The 22,901-nt window shown below is 37.3% G+C and overlaps 1 protein-coding gene across 1 annotated transcript in view; it reads left to right on the top strand.

Moving 5' to 3' along the window:
• The window catches only part of LOC145678806 (uncharacterized), a 79,705-nt gene extending 62,158 nt beyond the window's left edge, over positions 1 to 17,547 (top strand). Inside the window, exon 7 of the mRNA XM_081749324.1 lies at positions 15,607 to 17,547. Within this exon, the coding sequence (XP_081605450.1) occupies positions 15,607 to 17,394 (1,788 nt within the window). The 3' untranslated portion in view covers positions 17,395 to 17,547. The remainder of the gene's footprint in view (positions 1 to 15,606) is intronic.
• The last annotated feature ends 5,354 nt before the right edge of the window (positions 17,548 to 22,901 follow it).

The following is a 22,901-nucleotide window of genomic DNA, read 5'->3' on the forward strand; positions in this document are numbered from 1 at the left end:
GCCGTATCTGGTGTTCGTTAAATAAATAAACGCATTTTGGTGATTCAATAAGCATATTGTTTCTTTATTGTATTAAACAAATAAACGCATAGGCCTATCGATACCTGCAGTAGTTTCGTTTCAATAATGTTTGTTAGAAACCAAAACGCACTTTTTTTTTTTTTAAAAAAAATAGGAAACTGAGGTATATGTCGAAAGGTATTCGAGAAATGAAAGAGCAAACTCAACTATACTTATTGAGCGACCAAAAAAGGATTTAGCATGTTTCGGAAATGTGTAGTTTTCACTAAAATTTATTTGCATGATTATTGTGTTTTCCGGTACATTTTCTTTCAGGGAACCCCTTCTTGGCCTAGTGGCTAGCACGTTTGATTTCAGATAGCGTGGTCCCGGGTTCGATTCCCGGTCGGGGTACAGTTGAAGGACCAAAGTGGTTAGAATTCCACTATAATCAGTTGGTCCACGTCGTCTTTAGTCTAGCAGGCATAACTGTGGGACGTTAAACTAAATCAACCCAATTTTTTTCAGGATTTTAAAATAATTTGCCTCGTGACGCAGTATAAATGCATGCTATAAAAAACGGGTAGTTTATTCTATAGTTTTTTCATCACTTCCTTTAATGGCCCTTACATTTTCTCTTTCGGCACTTTGCCCGTCTCATCAGTAGTCTATTGTTGATAGGTGATTTCCATATTCGTGTCCATTGGTTAAGTAGAGTTTAGAAGCGAAACGAACTTTGGTAATTCACCACATTCTTGTCAAGTATGAAACATACAGGTCTCAGATTCATCGTCGCACACTACGAGACGAAATCAGATCATTTGTGCTGTTTGACAGAAATGAACATGAATTTAACAGTAGGTAATCTAACATTCTCGTGATTGATACACAGAAACATTTGGTGATGTTCGCGTTCAGCAGACGTGTTCGGCCGAAGTTCACAGAATTTACATCTTCCAATCTCTATATCAGGATTCTGTTTCTTGAACTGTTTCACCAAGTGTTAGGAACAAGTACCGTTTTTGAACTTTTTGTGTGCCTAGTGAATCTCTGATGATTAAACAATCTCGAAGTCCTGGTGTCTCGTAAGATATTGCATTGTTTAAATAAAACTGAATAACTGCTTCTTCAGTTGCCGTTTTTGATGAACTTTGATCTACTGTCTTGGCTGGTTTTTTATTGTCGGGTGCAAACTGTTGAAACAGTTGTTTAACAACAACCGTACGCTTATTGGAACTATGAGGTACGCTTCTTTTAACTTTAGCCATAGCTTTCCATATGAACACCGAGATGAAAACACTTTGTTAGGTGAAGATGCACTGGCACTTGTTTATTTAACATAGCATCAATAGCTGTGCTTAATTTCTTCTTCTGACGATATCGTCTCATTTCTTCCCTCTTTTTCTTTCGCATATGCTCCTTCTCTTCAATTGTAATATTTTTCTTTTTCCTTTCACGTCTAATTCTCTGTTTTTGAGTCTCTTTCCTTCGAAATTTGTAATTATTTCCGGACGTACGGAGATTTTCCGTGCTCTGCTTTACGTTGTGCAGCAGTTTTCGCTATGCTTGAACGTGACACACACTACCCGTGACGCACACTACATACACTTCAGTAATTGTAAGTCTGTCTTTATTTGAGTTTCCAAATCAATATCACGGTAAATAGTTGCTCTATCTATCAAGAAGGAAAATTGAAAGTATTAAACCGTTACATGCAATAACTAACTTTCAGCAGGAAAAAATGTGTTTTTTTCGTGACGCACACTACAGCACAAGACCAGTTTTCTAATATGAAATACCACTTAAACAGCTGAAAGTAGACAACATTCGCATATGTAGTGATACACAATACGGCACTCTGCACTCAAAATTGTAAACACCTTTTTCTTCTCTTCTCAAAAAAATGAATGATCGACAATTAAATGTCAGTCGATATGCCTTTCAGCTTGTCTCACAGAGCGGCCATATTGGATCAACACTGTTGTCAGTTCAGCACTTTACAAACTGCAGCAAATTACATAGCGTTCACAATTTTAGACCTCGATCGAAGATATGGGTGACAAAAACAAGCGAAACACATAAGTTTAGAAAATACACTTTTGGTGTACATTCCCGTGGAATTACCCAATAATAATAATAATAATAATAATAATAATAATAATAATAATAATTATTATTATTATTATTATTATTATTATTATTATTATTATTATTATTATTATTATTATTATTATTATTATTCCTGAAAATTTGATAGTTCAAGTATTGAAACATCCGAGTATTCAAATATCAGAAGAAAATAAAACGTGTGTCATCGCCGATCAATCGCCATCAATAATTCTAAAGTAAGAAAAATGTACTGGTCGTTCGTGGATCCGATTCGATTGGACTACCTTCAGATTACTGGTCAAACGCCTTGACCACTCAACCACAATTACTACGCAGAGATTGATTTGTCTATAATTTTTTAAGAGTATAATACACGCGCCGTATTTCATTCAAAATAAAGGAGTTTTGTATTTTGTTTTTTAAAAAGCCTGTAATGTTGATAATTTAGTGAATACAGTGATATAATGCCCTCCGAGTCAATTACATATTCCTGTGTTTTGCCAATCAATCTGACTATTAACAAGTTACTGTTTTGAGCGACCAGAAAAGGCTCTTTATTTAGGCGAACCGTAAGAAGTAACTCTTTAGATGAGTGGTTAGAGTTGTAGTTTTGTAATCTGTCGGCCTGGTTTCGATTACCGCCTTCCCCGTTTACCGTTTTTAATATGTTCCATTTAGAAGGCTGAGCTCTAGTTGAATGCTGCTAAATGAAAGATAATCTCCAGTGGAGAAAATCAGTGATGATGTAATCCTGAAAATAAAAGAAGGAAAACGAATAGAGAAAACGAGTTACAGAATTAATTCTGTTAATGGTTCTATACAGTGAAGCCATATCTAGCATCTTGGTGCTAGATCTAGCATAATTCACATGCATTTAGCATCTAGCATCTTGACTTTAGCATTTTGGCCAAATCTAGCATAATTTCATTGTTCCCTCTGATGAACAGAAAAAGAACGAACATTTAGATGGTTCAAGGACTGTCGGGAATTATTTTTCTTAGTTGAGGCGATGGTTGGAACAATCAGTATTTCCGCGGTTGTAATTTATTGTTGAATTCAGAGAAATATTAAAAAATAGCAAAACGTGACTCTACAAAACATTTACTTACCCATAGTTTTATTACTGTCAACTGAAATCTGAATCTGGGATGTTTCTGTCCCTTTCAATTTACAACTTGAGAAGGGAGGAATATGAGCTTCAGGTGACAGCTAGTAATACACTAAAAGAAATGCTTCAGGCCTGTGTCGGAAGCGGCTTGTTGTATATATATTTCTTAAAATGTTATCCATTCATAAAACATAAATTCGACCTTCCTCCCCTATAATGTGCCATTTACCAATTTATTTCATTATCATTCCTGACAGCGTCATATTAGCTTCGTACATGAATACAGTTAAAGTAATGAAGATAAGTAGGGGCGGGTCTTTAAAATTAGTTAGGAAAGATAATTTGAAAATCTGGCATAATTTACAAAAATCTAGCATAATTCAGACCCGTGTTTGGCATCATCGCGAGTCTCGAGTGTGGCAACCCTGGTTCTATATTTGATATTAACCGTTAATTTCGTGCATTTTTAAATTGTTGTTTATTGTCACTATATTTTCCTTTTTTCTCCTTGTGTCTCAATGTGTAAGTTTGAACAAATAATAAATAAATTACGAACCCTCAGTTATATTTGCAACCTAAGGAGATATACGCTTAGTACGGATAAGTTCTCCAACTCGTTTAAGTGTTATAGAATTTTGCATTTTTAATATTTACAAATAAATTACTGCATAACAATATTTAGTATTTTCAAAAATTATTTAACGAATAATGAAATCAGACAAGTTCTTCTTTCGAAGTAACATTACGTATCAATCAGTGGAGCCGAAACCTAGGAGCTCAGGCCCTGTTAGACCCCCAGAATTTTCATTAGGGGCTGGGTTCTTCCCCTGAATGATAAATCCATACTTTAATTGATTTGCAGGTAGGACTATTGTTAATAGTTTTAAAACTCAGCGCAAGGCTTTGTGTTTATTTTTTAAAAAATAAACTAATACATATACCGCATAATCTATCCGTATATTATTTGATACGCATATAATCCCGCATTTGAGTTAATTATAAGATTATTTAAGTTCCCCAACTGTTATCTTCTCACTGGCGCCTCTGGTGTCCGTATATTTTTTCCGGTACTATTTTGTGTACTGTGAGTGCAAGTATGCAAAGATTTAATTTCATTTTTCCTCATATGCACTAATAAGTGCGCAAATAGCTTCTTTGCTGGCGGAGAGAAAACAAATTTGTTTTCACTTTCTCTCACCTGATGTCGCTGAAATCGAAATCTTTCGAATTTTCTTTTCGAAATATAGCGTTCTCTAAACAAGTGAAATCTCAGAGGATCGTTCAGAACATACGAAATTCCATCGATCTAATGCCATTTTGACTCTAGGAAAAATCGCAAGATATTTCCTAGGAATTATCTCATAGTGATTAGCACCTCTTAGTTTGTTGTCGTAAAAGCATTTGTATGGCAAGATGACATAAGAGTTACAAGACGTCCTTATTTAGGGGAATAAGTCCGTATTTATAATTGTTCTCGTGACGTCTGTTCGTATTTTTGAAAAATTTGTAAAATGTCAGTTTTATATATATATATATATATATATATATATATATATATATATATATATATATATATATATATATATATATATATATATATATATATATATATATATATATATATATATATATATGTGTGTGTGTGTGTGTGTGTGTGTGTGTGCGTGTGTGCGTGTGTGCGTGTGTGTGTGTGTGTTTGGGAAGTGATTCTACAAGAAAAAACAAATACAAAATATAATGTGAAAAACGTAGAAAGCGGCACGGTTTGCCAGTGAAAGACGTCGAAAAACCACAAATAGGGCTTTTAAAGCACAATAGCGCAAGAAAGAAAAAAGTTAGCACCGTCAGATTAAAAGAAGATCAAGGGAGTCTTAATTGACAAAAACGATTGTGCAGGAATTGAAGCCCAGTTTAAAGTGTGCAAGAAAACTCTCAAAGAAAGTGGGGACTCCCCTATGGTAAATACAGGAAATTGAAGATTATACTTTACTTAGTGTTGAGATCGGATTGAAGCCAGTAAAAAAAAAAAAAAATCGACGGCAAGTCTCCAGATGCTCCATTGCTACTGAGAAACGTCCCACGCTCAAAAAATAGGAAAATAACACTGCAGAATCTGATATTGCGTACTGGTTACATTGTGGTACAAAAAGTAAAAGTATTTCCAGACGCAGCACATCTGGGAGAACTCCCCGGAGAAGCGTACAACATCCACACATCCAGATCGACGGACAAGATCCACCCCTGCAAATTCAATGATCACCGAAAAATTGAGTACGGCCCTGGCTCCCCGGTTGAAATGTTCAGGGGCGCCGTCGTGTTGACACAGATACGTTGTCTAACTGCTACGTAGCACGTTTTCCAAAAGTTCAGGAAATGCGTTCTGTAGAAACACCCAATAAGTTCCACCACACAAAATAACGGGCAAAATGTAAAGAACTATCATATGGATACTTACTGTGCCACGGCACTTATCCACTGCGAACCTATGTTGATGCTGGCGCACACTGATTGCATGTGAATTGTCCATACGCAGACATGACTGTTATGGCTATTGAGCATGCTGCCCTGATGAAAATTGCCTCACCGGTCTACAAAACTATTGTTGAGAAATGTGGAATGGCAGAGTTTGTTGCACGTACTATTGGCAAAATTTCAAGTGTAGGGCAAAGATCGTGGGCAATATATCTTGCACCTTTTGCAATTTGTATGGGTGAAAACTCTCCTGAAGAAAGCGGAACACATTGTTATGGTGAGGTTGTCTCGGACAGGCAATGGTACGTGTGCTGGTGCCAGGGCGGTCCTGTTTCACGTCCAACGAGTCCTCTTCAGATTGGACCGTGCACACAATGCGCGATCTTCCACAATTCCAGTACGGGATATAAAGAGCCGGTACCACGCAGTCAATCATCACTGATTCAGATCCTGATCTAGGATCCTAGCCTAACGGACACAAGCTTACAAGAACTTTTGACCATCCTTCGAGATCCACTGCTCGTTAAACTTCTTCAAGCGTTTCGAAGCAGACTTCAATGTCTCCAAAAAGCAACAGATATTTTAACCAAGAGAAAGTAATAATGTAATTGTCAATATTGAGAATGTAATTGTCAATAATTTGTGAAATTATGGAAGATCTTACTAAAACTACATCTTAAAATTGTAAGGACATCTTACAATTACATTCAGGATCACCACCCTTATGAGGACCACTTTAGACAACAATCATTGGCTATTTCAAGAACAATCATCAACAGTGCCACTTGTTCTTCGTATTGAATGCTCGTCCACCATGGCCTACCACTCAATTCCATTAATTCATAAGAATTACGTCACGTGAAGGTGCGACAGTTGCCCTTCGACACATCACCTCAAATGCGTTTACTTCAAATGCCATTTTCAGCACAAATAGGAGGCAGAGGTTTCAAAAGGGTACCCGGTACTCCTCACCTCGTACCCGTCAGATACAATAGAGAGAGAGAGAGAGAGAGAGTTGATCATCAAGTCTTGGAAAGAGTGTATCTACTGGCATTCGCCTACTGGGAAAAGTTGTTGATAGATACGCCGTGCTTCACAACTGTTTCGTTGTGCCTCTCCACAAAAGAGAGCCATATAAGGATGCTAGTGAGTAGAGTACTCCGCAATTGTCCTGTTCGAGAACTGATGAACAACGGGAGGAACTTTACGTCCGAGTGATGGATCACCAATACTTTGATTAGCACTCACATAATTCACGCAGTTGTTGTAAATCGAGAAATATTGGACTACGTACTCTACGTACGATACTCCTTGGCGCAATTCAACCACACGCACACGCCAATTAAACTCCAAGCTGCGACAGGAACAATCAGGACGACCAACAGTCGACTACACTCTCTACGTAACATCCATCAACACTAAGACATAATAGGTGGCCTACACTCCCAGCGCCTCTACGGGGCTTTCTGTCTCATTTAGCTGAAATCAATTGCAGCGTACGCTGACAGCATCGCATCATTTTCGAGTGTATTTCTTAAAACATACGTTTTTCTATTCCCCCGTTTTGATATTCATCTGAAACGGTGTATTAATGTATGACAAATTATGTTGCATTTTCCTACCATAGTGTGACCCGTGTTCAATAGCAGATTTTGCAGTGTTATTTTCCTATTTTTCGAGTGTGTTACGGTGTCCAAGCAGTAGTGGAGCATGTGAACATTCGTCGCCAGTTTTGTTTATTTTTTTCTGGCTAGATTCCGATCTCAACATTATGTGGAACAAAGTCTTCAATTTCCTGTATTGTCCATAGGGAATGCCTCATTTTCTTTCATATCTTTATTTTTTCTTGCGTTACTATGGTTTAAACATGATGTGCGTCAATTTTCACTCCCAAACCATACCGCTTTCGACATTTTTACACATTACAGTTTGTCCTTGTTTTTACTTGTAGAATCACCTTCCAAACGTGGTAACATATATTTTGCAACAAATGATACAAATGATATTCACATAATGTTATTCTTCAATATCGCCTCTGGTGTTTTCATTGGTATTCAGGCGTGTACTTTGAACTGGGACTGGCTACATTGAATACGTTATTAGGTAGTTGAGTAAAACATTAACAAGAGGGCGTATTGCATATGAGAACTGAATTCTTTTAGTTTGTATAGTACTGTAACCCATTATTTCCACTTATAGTAATATATATCGGGTGTTGCAAAATAAGTGTTACAACTCTTGGGAGGTGACTCCTGCCACTGAGACAAGAAAAAAAGTTCTCTTCAACTTTCTGCTATCGGACATAGTTTCAGATCTACAAGGTGCCGAAAGCGTGGGAAAATGACTTTCGGACGCCAATAGTTCGGAAACTATCCAACATAAAGAGGGCGGGTAAAAAATTCACTGAAGAAGTCATACCTGCTCTATTGAATTTTGCATGTTTCACAATCCTACCGTGCACGCGCAAGGGATTCCCTAAAGGAACGTAGGGAGTCCCGAATAATCTGCCAAATGAAACTTGGTCTAAATGGATATGAATTGATAGGCTTTCTACCAGATAACAATAATTCGTTTGTCTTAAGTCGATATCTGGAACAAATACAAAATGGCGGACACCTTTATGCCCGTCCTGTGTGGTTCATAATCGCCAGGTACGGATGCTGGCCAACAGTGACGTTCTGAGCATTAATTGTAGCGAATTTGTACTCAAATGCTCTAAAAAAGACATCTGGAGTGTCGGTAAAGCATAGCAGATGGAGGAGGATGATTCACATGTGTGGAAACACTTAACAAAAATGCCCAGAAATGCACTCATACTCAGTAAACGTGAGTTCAAAGTGTCGGAAATGTAAGGATTAGCGTCAAGAACATGAAAGCCTTTGCCAATTCACCAATAATATTCCCTCAAACCGATGCAATATAATGTGCACGATTGCATACCAATAAGGATGCAACAACTGAGCCCAAGTTCAATTTGTGCAATGGGCTCAGTAAGAAACTGGGTAAACTAAATGAATGTCACTAGTGGGATCGCATGATCGATATTGAAATGTGGCCAATGTGTGTTTTGATATCAACATGTAGCTAATGAACAAATGTCAACATGTCCCACTACTGCCAGGACATCGTCCCACGTGAAAGAAATAGGAAAATAATTACTCGGGTCTTGAATCTGAGACCGTGGGCTCCCAGTAGGATTGGAAACTGCGACCACGCGAGCAAAAGCGAGCGCTCTAGCCCTGAGGTTCGAAGGAGCCTCACTTTCTCTGTATTTATTTCTTTGAGGAGTACCCACTTTGTTTGGCAAGCCCTCTTGTACAGCCTCCCGACATACTTGTGTGTTTCATTTTGTTACTCCTACTGCACAGTATGGTGTTCCAGCTGTAGTGTTAAATGTGCCAAATCGGTTCACTTTCGTCTCTGTCTTGGGATGTGCACTGTGTGTAAGATACGAATTTCTGGAGGCATTGTCCTATATTTCGAGTACGTCATATGTCTCAGAAGACGTGGGACATGATACAAGTTTGTTATTTTCACGCTCTATCAGAATTTGAACCATGCATTAAGAGATTTCTTTTCATATATGTCGACTGTGGGACAATGTCCCAAACAAAGAGGGACATTGATACAATCGTGTTCTAGTTACGTTCTACCAAAAGGTGCACCAGACGTAATAGCAGAATGCACAACGTTATTTTCCTAGTTTTCGCACGTGAGATGGTGTCCCAGCAGTAGTGCAACATGTTAACATTTGTGCATTAGCTACATGTTGATATCAACACAAACATTTGCCACATTTCAATATCCATCATGCGATCACACTAGTGACATTCCTTTAGTTTACCGAGCTCCTCCATGGCTAAGCGGTTAGCGTACGCGCCTTTGGCGTGGGAGGCCCGGGTTCGATTCCCGGCGGGAGCTCATGTGGTTCGGATTCCACGTTAATCAGTAGGTCCACGTCTCATATAGCCTCGCTGCTGAACGGGACGTTAAACCCAAAATCAACTCAACTCAACTCCTTTAGTTTACCCAGTTTCTTTGTGAGTCCAATTGCACAATTTGAACTTGGCCTCAGTTGTTGCATCCTTATTGGTATGCAACCGTGCACATCATATTGCATCGGTTTGAGGGAATATTATTGGTGAATTGGCAATGGCTCTCGTGTTCTTGACGCTAATCCTTACATTTCCGACGCTTTGAACTCACGTTTACTGAGTATGAGTGCATTTCTGGGCATTTTTAGTTAAGTGTTTCCACACATGTGAATCACCCTGCTTCATCTGTTATGCTCTACCGACATTCCAGATGTCTTTCTAGAGCTTTTGAGTACAAATTCGCTACAATTAATGCTCAGAACGTCACTGATGGCCAGCATCCGTACCTGGCGATTATGCAACCACACACAACGGGCATAAAGGTGTCCGCCATTTTGTATTTGTTCCAGATATCGACTTAAGACAAACGAATTATTGTTACCTGGTAGAAAGCCTATCAATTCATATCCATTTAGACCAAGTTTCATTTGGCAGATTATCCGGGAATCCCTATGTTCCTTTGGGAAATCCCTTGCGCGTGCACGGTAGAATTGTGAAACATGCAAAATTCAATAGAGCAGGTATGACTTCTTCAGTGAATTTTTTACCCGCCCTCTTTATGTTGGATAGTTTCCGAACTATTGGCGTCCGAAAGTCATTTTCCCACGCTTTCGGCACCTTGTAGATCTGAAACTATGTCTGATAGCAGAAAGTTGAAGAGAACTTTTTTTCTTGTCTCAGTGGCAGGAGTCACCTCCCAAGAGTTGTAACACTTATTTTGCAACACCCGATATATATATATATATATATATATATATATATATATATATATATATATATATATATATATATATATATATATATATATATATATATACATTATTATTTTGTCACTTTCACTGGATAAGTCTAGTTGTCATCTTAAATTTGTCCTGTTTATCGAATCCACTTGTTCTGCTTTTCAGTCATAAATTTGTAATAACCCTACGCCCATGATTTACGCAACAGATTATGATAGCATAATGCAGACATTATGAAATAATGCCCATGCATACTCCACAATTAAGAAATGGCACTATTTAGGCCTTTTTGCACTGAGTCCCGAGCCCAGGTTAACCGGAGTAGGTCAAGCACGCTTTTGTCAGTATGAGATCACCAGCACTGACGAATCGTGTTTTACCCAGATATCCATGTGTGCTAACACGGTTGTATTGCAAGTATCGAAGCAATGCTAAGCTGAAATTTGTCTGTGTACGATGCAGGCCCGTATTCACGGGATACTAGGGGGACAGGCCCCCCACTAAATTTTTACTACCTTTTAAAATTTTCAAGGTAGGCTTGCAAATGAACTATAATATTGTTGGCTCGCCCCACCCCTAACTTCTACCGGGCCCCCTACATTTTTGGGCTTTCTACGGGCCTGGTTTGATGTTCGATTTATTGATACCATGGCAACTTATTTTAGCTTCTCTTTTTCATACATTAAAAGGATAAGGGGTTCAGCAGACGTGTTTGCTTTATAAATAAAATTAAAATCTGTATGACATAGCATGTCAATGGTATGGTAATGAAGTGGAATCCTAATGGGGATTGATAGGAAGAAAAATCTAGATATGGTGAACATTGCATCCAAAACCAGGGACGTCATTTTGTATGTCTTTGCAAAACTTGCAACTAAATGAAATAATTTAGGGGGTGGATGTATAAACAAAAAAGTCACGGAGGATGGATTACAACAAAATGTAGAATTTGTGGTACTGGCCATGGTCGCCCACAGCTGAAGGCAAAAGGACATTTCCTCTTTTATTTTCAAAGCATTTCAGTTCTTGGGACTTAAAACTCAAAGATTTCATTTTTTCATTTTTTGATTTTATGATTGAAATCTTTTTTGCTAGACCCATAGTTTTTGATATATTAAAAATAAAAAAAACTATCAACCCCCTCCACCGCCCGCCAATCCCGAACCTTCGGGGTCTTTTGGTACGTCATTTAGGACGCTCTATGCTACAACTGCCAAATTCCAAAACAACACGATTAAGTTTTTCTAATCAGCGGTTTTTGGCCTTCGTTGACTGCATTATTAGTCGTACAGTGAATGAAGAAAAAAAAAAAACAAGCTAGAACAAATTCACATAGCGGAAATAAATCGATACTCGAACATGCAACACAAAGAAAATTCAACATTGATTTGCAACCATACTTACAACCAGGGCCATAAGTATTAATTAAGGTTACAAATCTCAGCCTATTCATACATCAGTTTCAAATACTGTTTTTAGACATAAACATCAAGCGGGTACGAATAGATTTTGAAATAGAGCGTCTGAAAATATCTCATTTTAGGCTATATACATCTAGCCTTCAGCTTTTCTCATGGGATCAAGTAGAGTAGGCGGAAACAGACACTCATCCATCGCTCTCAGCAGACGGGTGGTGTGCTGACTCGGGTAAACCCGGGCTAAAGTCCCAGTGCGAAAAGGCCTTGGGCCATCAGCTTTCGCAAAAAGTGCGGAGCTCAATGCGGCGGAAAACATGTAAAATTCAATTAGAACTGCTATGTCTGTTATCGCAGACTAAAACGCAGATTTTGCGTTGCGTTGAAGGATATCATCACGGAATGTAGTCCTAGGAACTCACGCTCAATGTTGCGTACTTTAGCAGAGAAGCATAGGCATAAAGAGAGCTTTTCATATGGTTGTGCACAAAAGTAATTAACGTTGCCTATCATCTTACTATAATATTCTCACGTACTCATTTTATTTGGTTTTATGCATATTAAAAGTCATAAAATGTTATTTCGATGAATCGAAGAATTACAGAGAACAACAGTTTAAAATACATGATCATTTACAAAGAAGAACTAAAACATTATTAGGATGTGTATAGGGACAACCCATAGCTATGTCTATTGCAGAGAAGAAAGAACAGTGTTACAACTGCATAGGTGTAGGAGCTACAGAACAGTGTTGAATATTTTCCGACAAGAGTCTAGAGCCTTTTGGTGCAGAAGTGGATGAATCTTGGGATTTTGAGCTTCAGATGAGACAACAGACAATGATGTTGCAAGTATCAGTCTTCACTAACACAAAAATATTTAGTGCACAAGCATCCACCAGAAAGGTGATGATGTCATTCAGAGCCATAACTTCGAGGAGGAAGGGGCAATTGCATAATTGTATAATTATTGTCCACGTGGATCTCAGGCCAACTATCTTGCTCTTTCGGAGAAGTAGTGTAGTGAGGAACTATCTGTACTTCGAGGGTTGTTCTCGCATATTTTGTTCGTAACCCCTGCAACTCACTGCTTTCAAGTCTGGGTTGCTTCTCGGAGCTCACGTTAATAGATCCCGTCCGTGTTGCAAGGCTACAAAACACTGAAACTCAAATTGAACTAGAACTTCAATTTATAACACGCTTTACAGCTGAAGTCAAATTTTATGTGTGAATAAAAGCCGAACAATGCATGGATTATCTTTAAGGTGGATATCTTTAAGGTGTTCTCGGTGCTATACTAAACCATGCTTAAATAGTGCGGCATTGCCAGATAGTGTCGAGTGTTTATTGATGCCGCATAATAAAGGGAGTAATCATGGAATTCTGCTTGGACACTTAATATAGAAATTAGTTTTCGGCCCTTACCGCAATCTAGCTTCTCTAACTGCAACGCTAGAATCCAGGAATTTTCTTATTGTGACTACTACAGTAAACGTATAAATTTGGCAACAACGCATTATGGCGTTCTACGCAAATTTCATCTCAAAATCCATTTCCTTAAATGTAAATTAATATTTAAATAAAATGTGAAACATAACACGAGAAACGGTCAAACAATATATCTATTTCGTAATAAGATTGTTACTTTAAAATAATTTACACATACAAATAAACATTTCATAAAACGGAGCACTTCTAGTAAGTACTATCTTGTGTGCTCATTGTAAAACGAATCAAATATTTTCTTTTATTTGTTACATTTTTCGATATCAGGAGAGACAACCAAATGAATCAATATCTTGTGCTGTAGCTGAAACATCACTCCATATTAAAGTACAATATTTATAATATGTAACGTTTTATTGCGCAGTAGTTAAGGGAATACGCTAAAATATGTACTGACTTCCGGGTGGTGATCCACCTTAAATGTCATAAAGTTATTTTTAAGCTATTTCCAAGGTCTCTATTCCATACATACATACATACAGTATTGGCATGATACAGCCACACACGTATAACAGTACAGAAAAATTGAGGTTATGTGAATAAGAAAATTTTGCTACAATATATTCAAAATAGCAGTTCATTTTCATTCTTACAACCAAACTTCATATTAAACAATGTTTTAAACAATAGAATATTAGAAAGTTATAGAAGTGTTCCTCGAACTGAGAATGTGAGGTAAGCTTATTGTTTATACCAAACAAAAAATGTGGCTTTGGAGCTTTCATTTGTTTTTCTGTTTACGTATTTCTTATCTTTTATTTATTTATTTATTTATTCATTTTTGCTTGCAGTTTAAATTTAGGAAATAGTATTTTTTATAAGAAATCTAATGACAAAAGTATAACTCTCAGGTATTGATAAGATAGTTTGTCAACCAAAGTAACAAGATTAAAGTTGGACCTGCATATATTAACCTTGTTGAAAAATAATTGTGCAACCGAAATAACACCAATGATAAGTTGGGTTGCATAATTTGACTTGCTGATAAGGTAGTTGGACTACCAAAAATAACACGAATACTAAGCTGGGTTGCATAAGTTAACCTTACATGAAAACGCCCAGCTTAAAATCCAATCAAGAAAGACAGATCCAGGTTGAACCTTTGACTCACAAATGTGTTGCAACGTCACTTCCTTAACCGTAGAATCCATTACAGAAAAAGAAAGATGTAGTTGACAAGGATATATATATATATATATATATATATATATATATATATATATATATATATATATATATATATATATATATATATAACAGAAAAGCGAAAATTTCCATTATTTTTTGGTATAAAAAAACTTCGTTTCTAGGACAATCAGTCATCCCTGAATGTAAATTTCATTTCCCCTTAAAATAAGACTTTTTACAAGTCTATTCGATACTTAAATGAAGGATGTTAGGCAGAAGTAATTTGATTCTGCGATGAATGGTCGTTGTGTAATGCCCGGTGATCATAGTGATAGCATTTACCCCTCTTAATACAGGGCAACTGAAAATAATGGACCCGATTTATGCTGTGAAATCTAATAAGCGTATGTTATTGAAAGACATGCGCATCGAAAAGTTAACTTTCAAAGTTTGGTTCCCATGCAGTGTTTCCACTTTCTAGCGCTAAGAGTGAGCAGCGAGCAGTTAAGGAAAATGGCGTTGCTGGAAAACAGAGATCGTTCTGTGTGCTTGATTATCATATAAACAAGTCTTGATTAATGTGCAACAGCATTTCCATACCAAATATCGGAGAGACCCACGTACTGGGATGTCTATGAATGGGAGTCCTCATATCACTACTTCCAACAACATTGGATGACCTCCGTATTCGCATCCAGCAATCATTGCTGATATTGACCGGATGACCGCAACATGCTGAACAAGATTTACCAGGAGATACACTATCGGCTTTATATGTGCCGTGTTACGCGTGGTAGTCACATAGAACACTTGTGATATATTTGGAGAAAACTTTCACAGTTTACATTTCTTAGCATGTGTTTCACAATAACATATGTTCCTTAGATTTCACAGAACATATTTCTGAAATCGGGGCTATCATTTTGACTTGCTCTGTATGCACAACTTTTGGCTGATTATACTGACTTAACTTGTAAAGAATATGTAATGTGCCATTGTCCGTGAATAAGTCACCAAATCATCTTTTTCTTACAGCTAGAGCTATTCCGTGCACTATCATCCAGTCATGGAGGTCTGGTGGACAGGAATTTTAGGCCAGTTCAACCTTTAAACGGTCGAACTATATTCAATATTTTGCCTATAACTGAAGTAAAAGGAGGCGTTCCAATAACAGTTGGACAAGATGTCGCCGAAAGACTGCTACCACCTCCAACAGAAACTCATCCCTCTGCAGCAAAAGTGGTAGCTTCTTCGTCCTGCTGTACAAGTACCACAGAGTCCCATGAGTCTCTTACGACTGATTCTTCAGCAACTCAAATAAGAACACCCAGCCCCACGCGAGGTGATAAGAAGCAAGCTGTTCAACCGGAAATTCCAGAGTATAATAAACAGGCACCCATAATACCTCCACAATTCCCAGTCGTTCAACCGCATGTCGCTTACGCACAACCAACCAGCCCAGTGATTGTTTCGAGGCCTGCGAGTCAAAAACAGTCACGAGCTGTTACTCCAGAACGATCTCTTGCAGCCACACCGATGAAACTTTCTCCAAAACCATCACCAAAAGTATCTCCAACGCCATCATCAAAAATATCTGCTGACCCATCTTCAAAAGTGTGTCCAATACCTAAGTTCACTGCAAAGCAAAACAGCACTCCAAAGCAAAGCGCCACATATGACACATCAAAATTTGACGCAGTGTTTTCAGAAAAATATCAACAACCACGCGAACAAACTCTTCCCTCCGAACGTGAAATGGAAAAGCAAACAGATAAAGTAGTAGAACCAGTAGACTTGGAATATTTGCGTACAGCCGCAAATGCAAATATGTTAACTAATCCTACAGACGTGTCTGTGTTATTCCGTAACGCAAATAATTGCGCTAAAGTTGCTGTGGAAGAAAGCACACACTATCGCACTAAAGGTGGTGGCATCAAGACTGAGGTACAAAGGACCTGTATTCATATACCACCTCGTACGGATTTGGATAAGAAAGCAATAACGACAGAATATTCTGATTTTGACATGGAGCCCGGAAAGCACGACACTCGTGATCACGATGACGTAAACACCATGCATTTCAACATTAAACTCCATCCCCCAGATTCCCCTGAGATAGAGAGGAAAGTGATAAGCCCAGGTCCCAAAGGAAGGAAAGAGGAAATCGAGAGAAAGACAGAACGGATTCTCAAAAGCACGGGAGAATCCACAGACACGTTAAAGTCTGAAGTGAGAAAACCTTCAGCAACCAAAGATAAGGCTCCCAAATATGAACCTACTATTAAATACACACAAACATCAGACTCCATGTTTCAGTTGGTGGATCGCCGTGAAGAAAGGATATTGACAAACACCTTATTAAATGACGAAGTCTATCCTAGGAGAGAAGCCGTAATACTTCGCACAGACGAATTCACGCAAACGGATCCAGAGTTTGAAGAAAAGCCTAAGAAGAGAGGATGGCTGTCATGCTTCAAAAGAAAGAAGGAAACTCCACCTATTTCTCCACGGATAAGTCCTGCCAGGCAAAGTAATTTCACCAAGTATTCTGAAGACAATATTCCAGGGACACGAACCACCTCCACTAGTATCTTAATGAATGCTATCAATCTTCAGCCGATGGAGAAATCTTCGTCAGTTTCAAGGAATCACCCACGCAATAAGAGGTCTCGTACCTTCCGAGATGAAAGAAGATCTATATTATCCAGCAGAGCATCTCGAACGTCAAGACGATCGTCCGACTACGGAACTAGGAACAAATATACGGAAATGTCTTTCGCTGACGTAGCCACCCAAACAAAGAAGAAATTCAGATTTTGGTAACGGGACCTACTTTTATCATATTGTAAACAAACTTAATACGTGTGCTAATTGTGTTATACGTTTGGTACAAGAGTGGTTAAAATGTACTTCGAAACACTTTATTTTAATCTTTCTGTACAATTGGTAGTCAATAAAGTTGAAGTTATATTTAAACAGGACTAAAATAAATGTACAAATATACTAAAGCTGTAGCACAGATGAAAAAATTATTAAAAGGGAAAGTCAAAAGTGATCAGCAAATTCGTCATATCTTCTTAGATTGTGCGCATTGTCTTTGCCCTCGCATATTATAAGATTATACTGATATAGTAGAGTTTGACCTTGATGTAGTAGAGATGTAGTGGACTAGAGTTTGATCTTATATCTTGATTATTTATTTTTATTGCAGAAAGAATATGTCACTCAGCTGGCAATGTACACCAAGACAGAAGACAATGACTCTGACACACCTTCAGTTTGTCTAGTCTGAAAGTTTGTCAGGGACTGACATTCATCGGAGACATTCAACACAATACGGTGATAATGATTTACCGCGTAGAAGTACGTACGAGTGGTTAAAAAAAGTTTGAAAGTATAACCGAAGAAGCGTGACGCACAAAGGAGCAGGATGTCCGCAACTCCCACTGTTTATTCGATCTCTACAACAATCAATGCCAAGTTTCGAGCAGAATACTTTAAGGAGCTCAAACGTGAGTCTCTCATTATGGGCCAAAATCCACAGAGAAAGTATGGAGTGGAAATACCCACCACGATCACTTATGAAAATTAATACAAGGCTCAAATTTCTGCGGGAAAAGTTATGTTAAACGTGTTTTGGGAATGAAAGGAGCCTCTGCTGGAAGGCTAACTGGGAAAAGGACCAAAGTTAACAGAACAAGATATAGTGGTTTGTTTGCTAACAATCTGAAGCCAACAATTCACACCAAATAGAGATCTATTGTCAAAGACAGTATTTTTATCGCATGATCACTGCCCTCAGTTCTTCCTTGGAGCACACTGCCAGGCGAGCGGCCATATTATTTCTGCAATAAAAAGAAGAAAAGTAGAACAATTTACATTAAGCTCTCACAGTGTTGCCACAATAGTATAACTTATAACCAAGGATCTTATAAAATAGAGGATGTGCCCTTACAACAAAATCTTGAAGCCTTACGTCATAGTTTCGCCACCCCTACTCTGCCCACTCCGTCCAATAGGATCGCAATGTTTTGAGCCAACAATCATGGCGGAAACGAAAGTAGCCAATCAGACGTGCCGATGCTCGGTTGCTTTTTGGCTTCATTGATTTAATAGGATGAAGATACATATGGGCAGATCCTCTATTTATAACATCCTTGCTTATACCAGGGCAAAAGGCAGTTGGAAAGTCAGAAATAGATCCAACATCAGCGGTAAGCCAACAAATGACTATGGATTGCACGGTAGTTGAAGTCAGCTGAACGTGAAACAAAAATACCGTTCAAAATATGGGACTCAGAATCGTCTTCTCTCCAGTGCTTATTTAATGAATTGAACAAATGGTAATCCGACGGTGTAATGTTTAAAGAGTTTGTGGAACACATTACGTGTTTCCCACCCAAAGATGGATAACAGTATCACGGGTGACCTTAACAACATGTGGTTTCGTGTTGTCTTGGCGCAGAGTAATAACTTTTGATTCTGAAGCATTTTCTTCACGGTTAAAAAAAAGAAATCTTTATGCTCAGTTCCCCATTATTGTGACTACGCAGTTAAATTGATTGTGTGACGAGGTGGCAGCAGTTCGCGATATACGAAAGCCTTCGCAATCCATCAGACAGAATAATCTCGTGGTGGCGCGGTAGTTTTAGTTGTTTGGAAGGGTAACTGCTTATGGACAACATGTTATGAGTACCTCGACATTACAAGCTTCAATGTCTTTTACATGGAGGTAATTAAGATTGGTAAAATAATTTAGCACCCATCACAACAAACTTCTTAAATAGTTTAGATTCAACATAATATCGAAAAAAAAATCTTTTCTGCATTTGCCAATATATTTCACGAAAAATGATCAGCCTAATTATGAATTATTGATTTAAATAGAAGGCACGGAGAGGTCATGTTTATCTTTGGAGTTGTAGGTTCGATCCTAAGAATATTATTAATAGGAGTCTCTCGCTTCTTGTTTATTCCATCATTTTTTTAAAAATTAACATTTAGCCTCCTTGCAGCAATCATCCAGTTTACATCCATGATCATTTTAACTTGTATAATCTCCTTTCTTTCTTTCTCCTTTCTTGCTGATTTGTTTGATTTGTATATCAGCAAGGAAGCTATGAAGTTTAAAGTTGGATCTCAACCATTGTAGTGCGTTCAGTGGTCTTCTATTGGGAATCGAATCGAACATCAAAGCTTTATGCGTTAACCACTAGACCAGTAAGAAGAGTTGACATATGTGTAGTAAGCATAATTAAATATGAAATGTGCTCATATTTATTTTTGCATGCATATTTTTGCTTACATTATTTTCTTGAAGCCTGCGTTTTGAAGCAATGATAGTAAATACACGAGATGCTATGCATATTTTTCTCTTTCTTGATTAATCCAAAGAACCCATCATTCAATTTTTACCATCTGTAAAAGTGTAACTAATAAATATCGTATGAAATTACTATATCGAATCGAATGCTTTGTGTATTTTTCATTTCATAAAAATATCCAACAATCGATTATCCAGATCGTTCCAAGTTGAATAATGTAGCAGTTAGTCGATATGTCTTTGTTCTCAGTTGTGTATTAATATTTTTCCACATAAATGTGTATATCATTTATGAGAAACGTATCTTTCCTACGGTGTGTCCCTTTGAACTGGAAAACGATTAATTACCAAATTAAATACAGTACCTCTAAGTTATTGCACACTCCATTTGTTGAACCGCTTACTGTTGACCGAGTGATGTCATGGACAATAACTTTAATCAATAAAGGCTTGTTCTACAGTAGCAAGGATGTGTATGTCGTGAGCCAGTGACTCAGGGGCACAATGTTACCAAAGTTAATAAATACGATTTATTTCAAACTGAATATATAAATAAAAGACGAATTTACACAGCATTTAGTCTTTCATCGTCGAACTTTATGTATATTATCAATGTTCCAAGGAAGTGTCTGCAAACTAAGATTAGATGTTGTTTGGTATAATCGAAAGCAGCAATATTTTATACAATGTCTTACTGACATATGAACCATGTATCGAATTACGTCAAATTACATAGATTCGGAGAGCATCATCTTTTAGCACAGAGAGCATCATCGACGGACAAACAGCAATATCGACTAATGCCAATATATATAGAGTGCCAAATTTTACATTAACTGTGCGAAAACTTCATCTTCTCTTAGTGCTGTAGCAAATTACACGAATTATAGAACAGTCTATATATATAGACAGACTGTTACATAATTAGTGAAATTTTCAACAGCACAAGGAGAAGATGAAGTTTTCACACTGTTAATGTAAAATTTGGCACTCTTATTGAGAAATATCTGATTTTTTTTAATTTCTAAAAGAAATAAGAGAAAATTACTTTTGGGGGTGTAAACACAGAAGTTCATTTTCTTTATGGGAGATTCAATGTTAAATTTTGGAAGCAGTTTCCTCCAATAATTATTCGTAAAGATTTTGGGGCAAATGAGTTGTATGTGTTACAAAATGTAAAAACACTCATTCACAAAGCTAGTAAAGCCATTTCAAACATTATTTTGGGAATACCCCCCTTTTGGGGGCAAGGGGCGTTAAAAGGTGGTGGGTGGTGTGTTACCAAAATCCCAAAATTTATTTTCGGAATGCCAGTAAGCGTCAGATTAATCACAAATGTCACAGAATTAATACTAAAATTCTCATTACATGTAAAGGTGACTGATAATGGGGCTGCAGTCCCCTTTAAAAAAATAAAAGAATCACCATAAATATCCTTAGTAGGGGCATACGAGAAGAAAGTATTTTTTGTTAATTAATGTGAAATTTGGCGTCATTGTAGCAAAAGAGTATGCGTTTTTCATATCTGGAATGTTATTTTGGTAACGCACCGCCTTAGGGGGGCACAGGGGTCGAAGCATTAGGCCTAAATAATGGATCTTTATAAAAATTCAAAATTTTGTTCCTGAAATGCCAGTGAGCGTCAAATTATTCACAAAATGTCACATAATTAATATTCCGATGTTCCTTGCATGTGCCAATGACTGATATTGATAATTTACGTTAAATATCCTTAACAGGGACGTACGGGAAGAAGGTAAATATGCTTCATAATTAATGTGCAATTTGTCATTATTGTTTGCTTTGCTTTGCTTTGCTTTTTTTTTTTTTTTTTTTTTTTGAAATCTCGAATCTATTGTAAATGAATATCGTCTGTTAGTGTACCAGATTGAGGATATAGCTTTGTTGTTTTGGCATCACTGGAATATAAGCAAAGAATTTTGCGTTTTTAAAAACCAAATTGGACTCTTCTTATAGCATAAAATCACACATATAAGTCACCAGCATAGTTTCTGCACACTTAAACAAACCAGCTCGAAATAGAACACAAAATGACAATGGAAAATGTTGCGGGTACCACGAACGAAAAAAATCTTAATGAGAAGTAATATTTTAAAAATTAAAAGTCTAATAGGTGACCTTTAAGTTTCAATATTGTTTTCTTTATTCATAAAAAATCGTATCTTTTCTCTGCTTCTTACACAACTGTATGATCCCACTTTCCACGTGGTAGCTTACTCGTATACTGCACATGTAAGCACGTCAGGAAACCGTATACTATGGATACATGGTTGTAGTAAAAACAAATGTCTCGCGAGGAATAAGGATCAGGCTGAGTAAGGCTATGCCACATAAATGTAAGAAAACATATTACTTCTTTTTAAAAACAACACTTTTTTTTTGGGCTCAATTGTCATTAACTAAATTGTTTAGATTTCATTAATCTAAGTGTAAGACAGATAAAATGAACTTACTTTTATTCAGCATGCTCTCGTGAACGAGCAAGACATGAATTAATGCGATTTACTAAAGCCACTGTGAACACCTTCTCCAATATATCTGGAGTGATCATCTCCACGCTCTGAACAATTCTTTGTTTTAAGTCATCTACATTGTTACATGATTTTTGATAGAATTTGTTTTAGGAATATCAGAAGAAAGAATCGCATGGAGCAAGATTTGGACTACTTGGTGGCCATTCGACACTTCACTCCATAGAAATAAATCATTTCCCAAATTTCTCTTTTAAAAGATTTATAGTCATATTTGAGCAATGTAGTGGTGCTCCATCTTGTATGAACCATAATTCATCATTTTGACCTAAATTTAAGCGATCTTACTCGTCAAATATCTTCTCCCTAAGTAGTTTTTGGTATGATGCCTTTGTTACATTTTCATGAAAGAAGAAAGGTCCTATCACCTCAGTAGCAGTTATGCCACTCCAAAGAATGATTCCTCGTTTGTGCATTGACACTTCTAATCTCACGTTAGACAGTACTGATGACCA

Source organism: Thermobia domestica, chromosome 2 (assembly GCF_964235325.1).
Source record: "Thermobia domestica chromosome 2, izTheDome1.hap1.1, whole genome shotgun sequence".
Lineage (NCBI taxonomy): Eukaryota > Metazoa > Arthropoda > Insecta > Zygentoma > Lepismatidae > Thermobia > Thermobia domestica.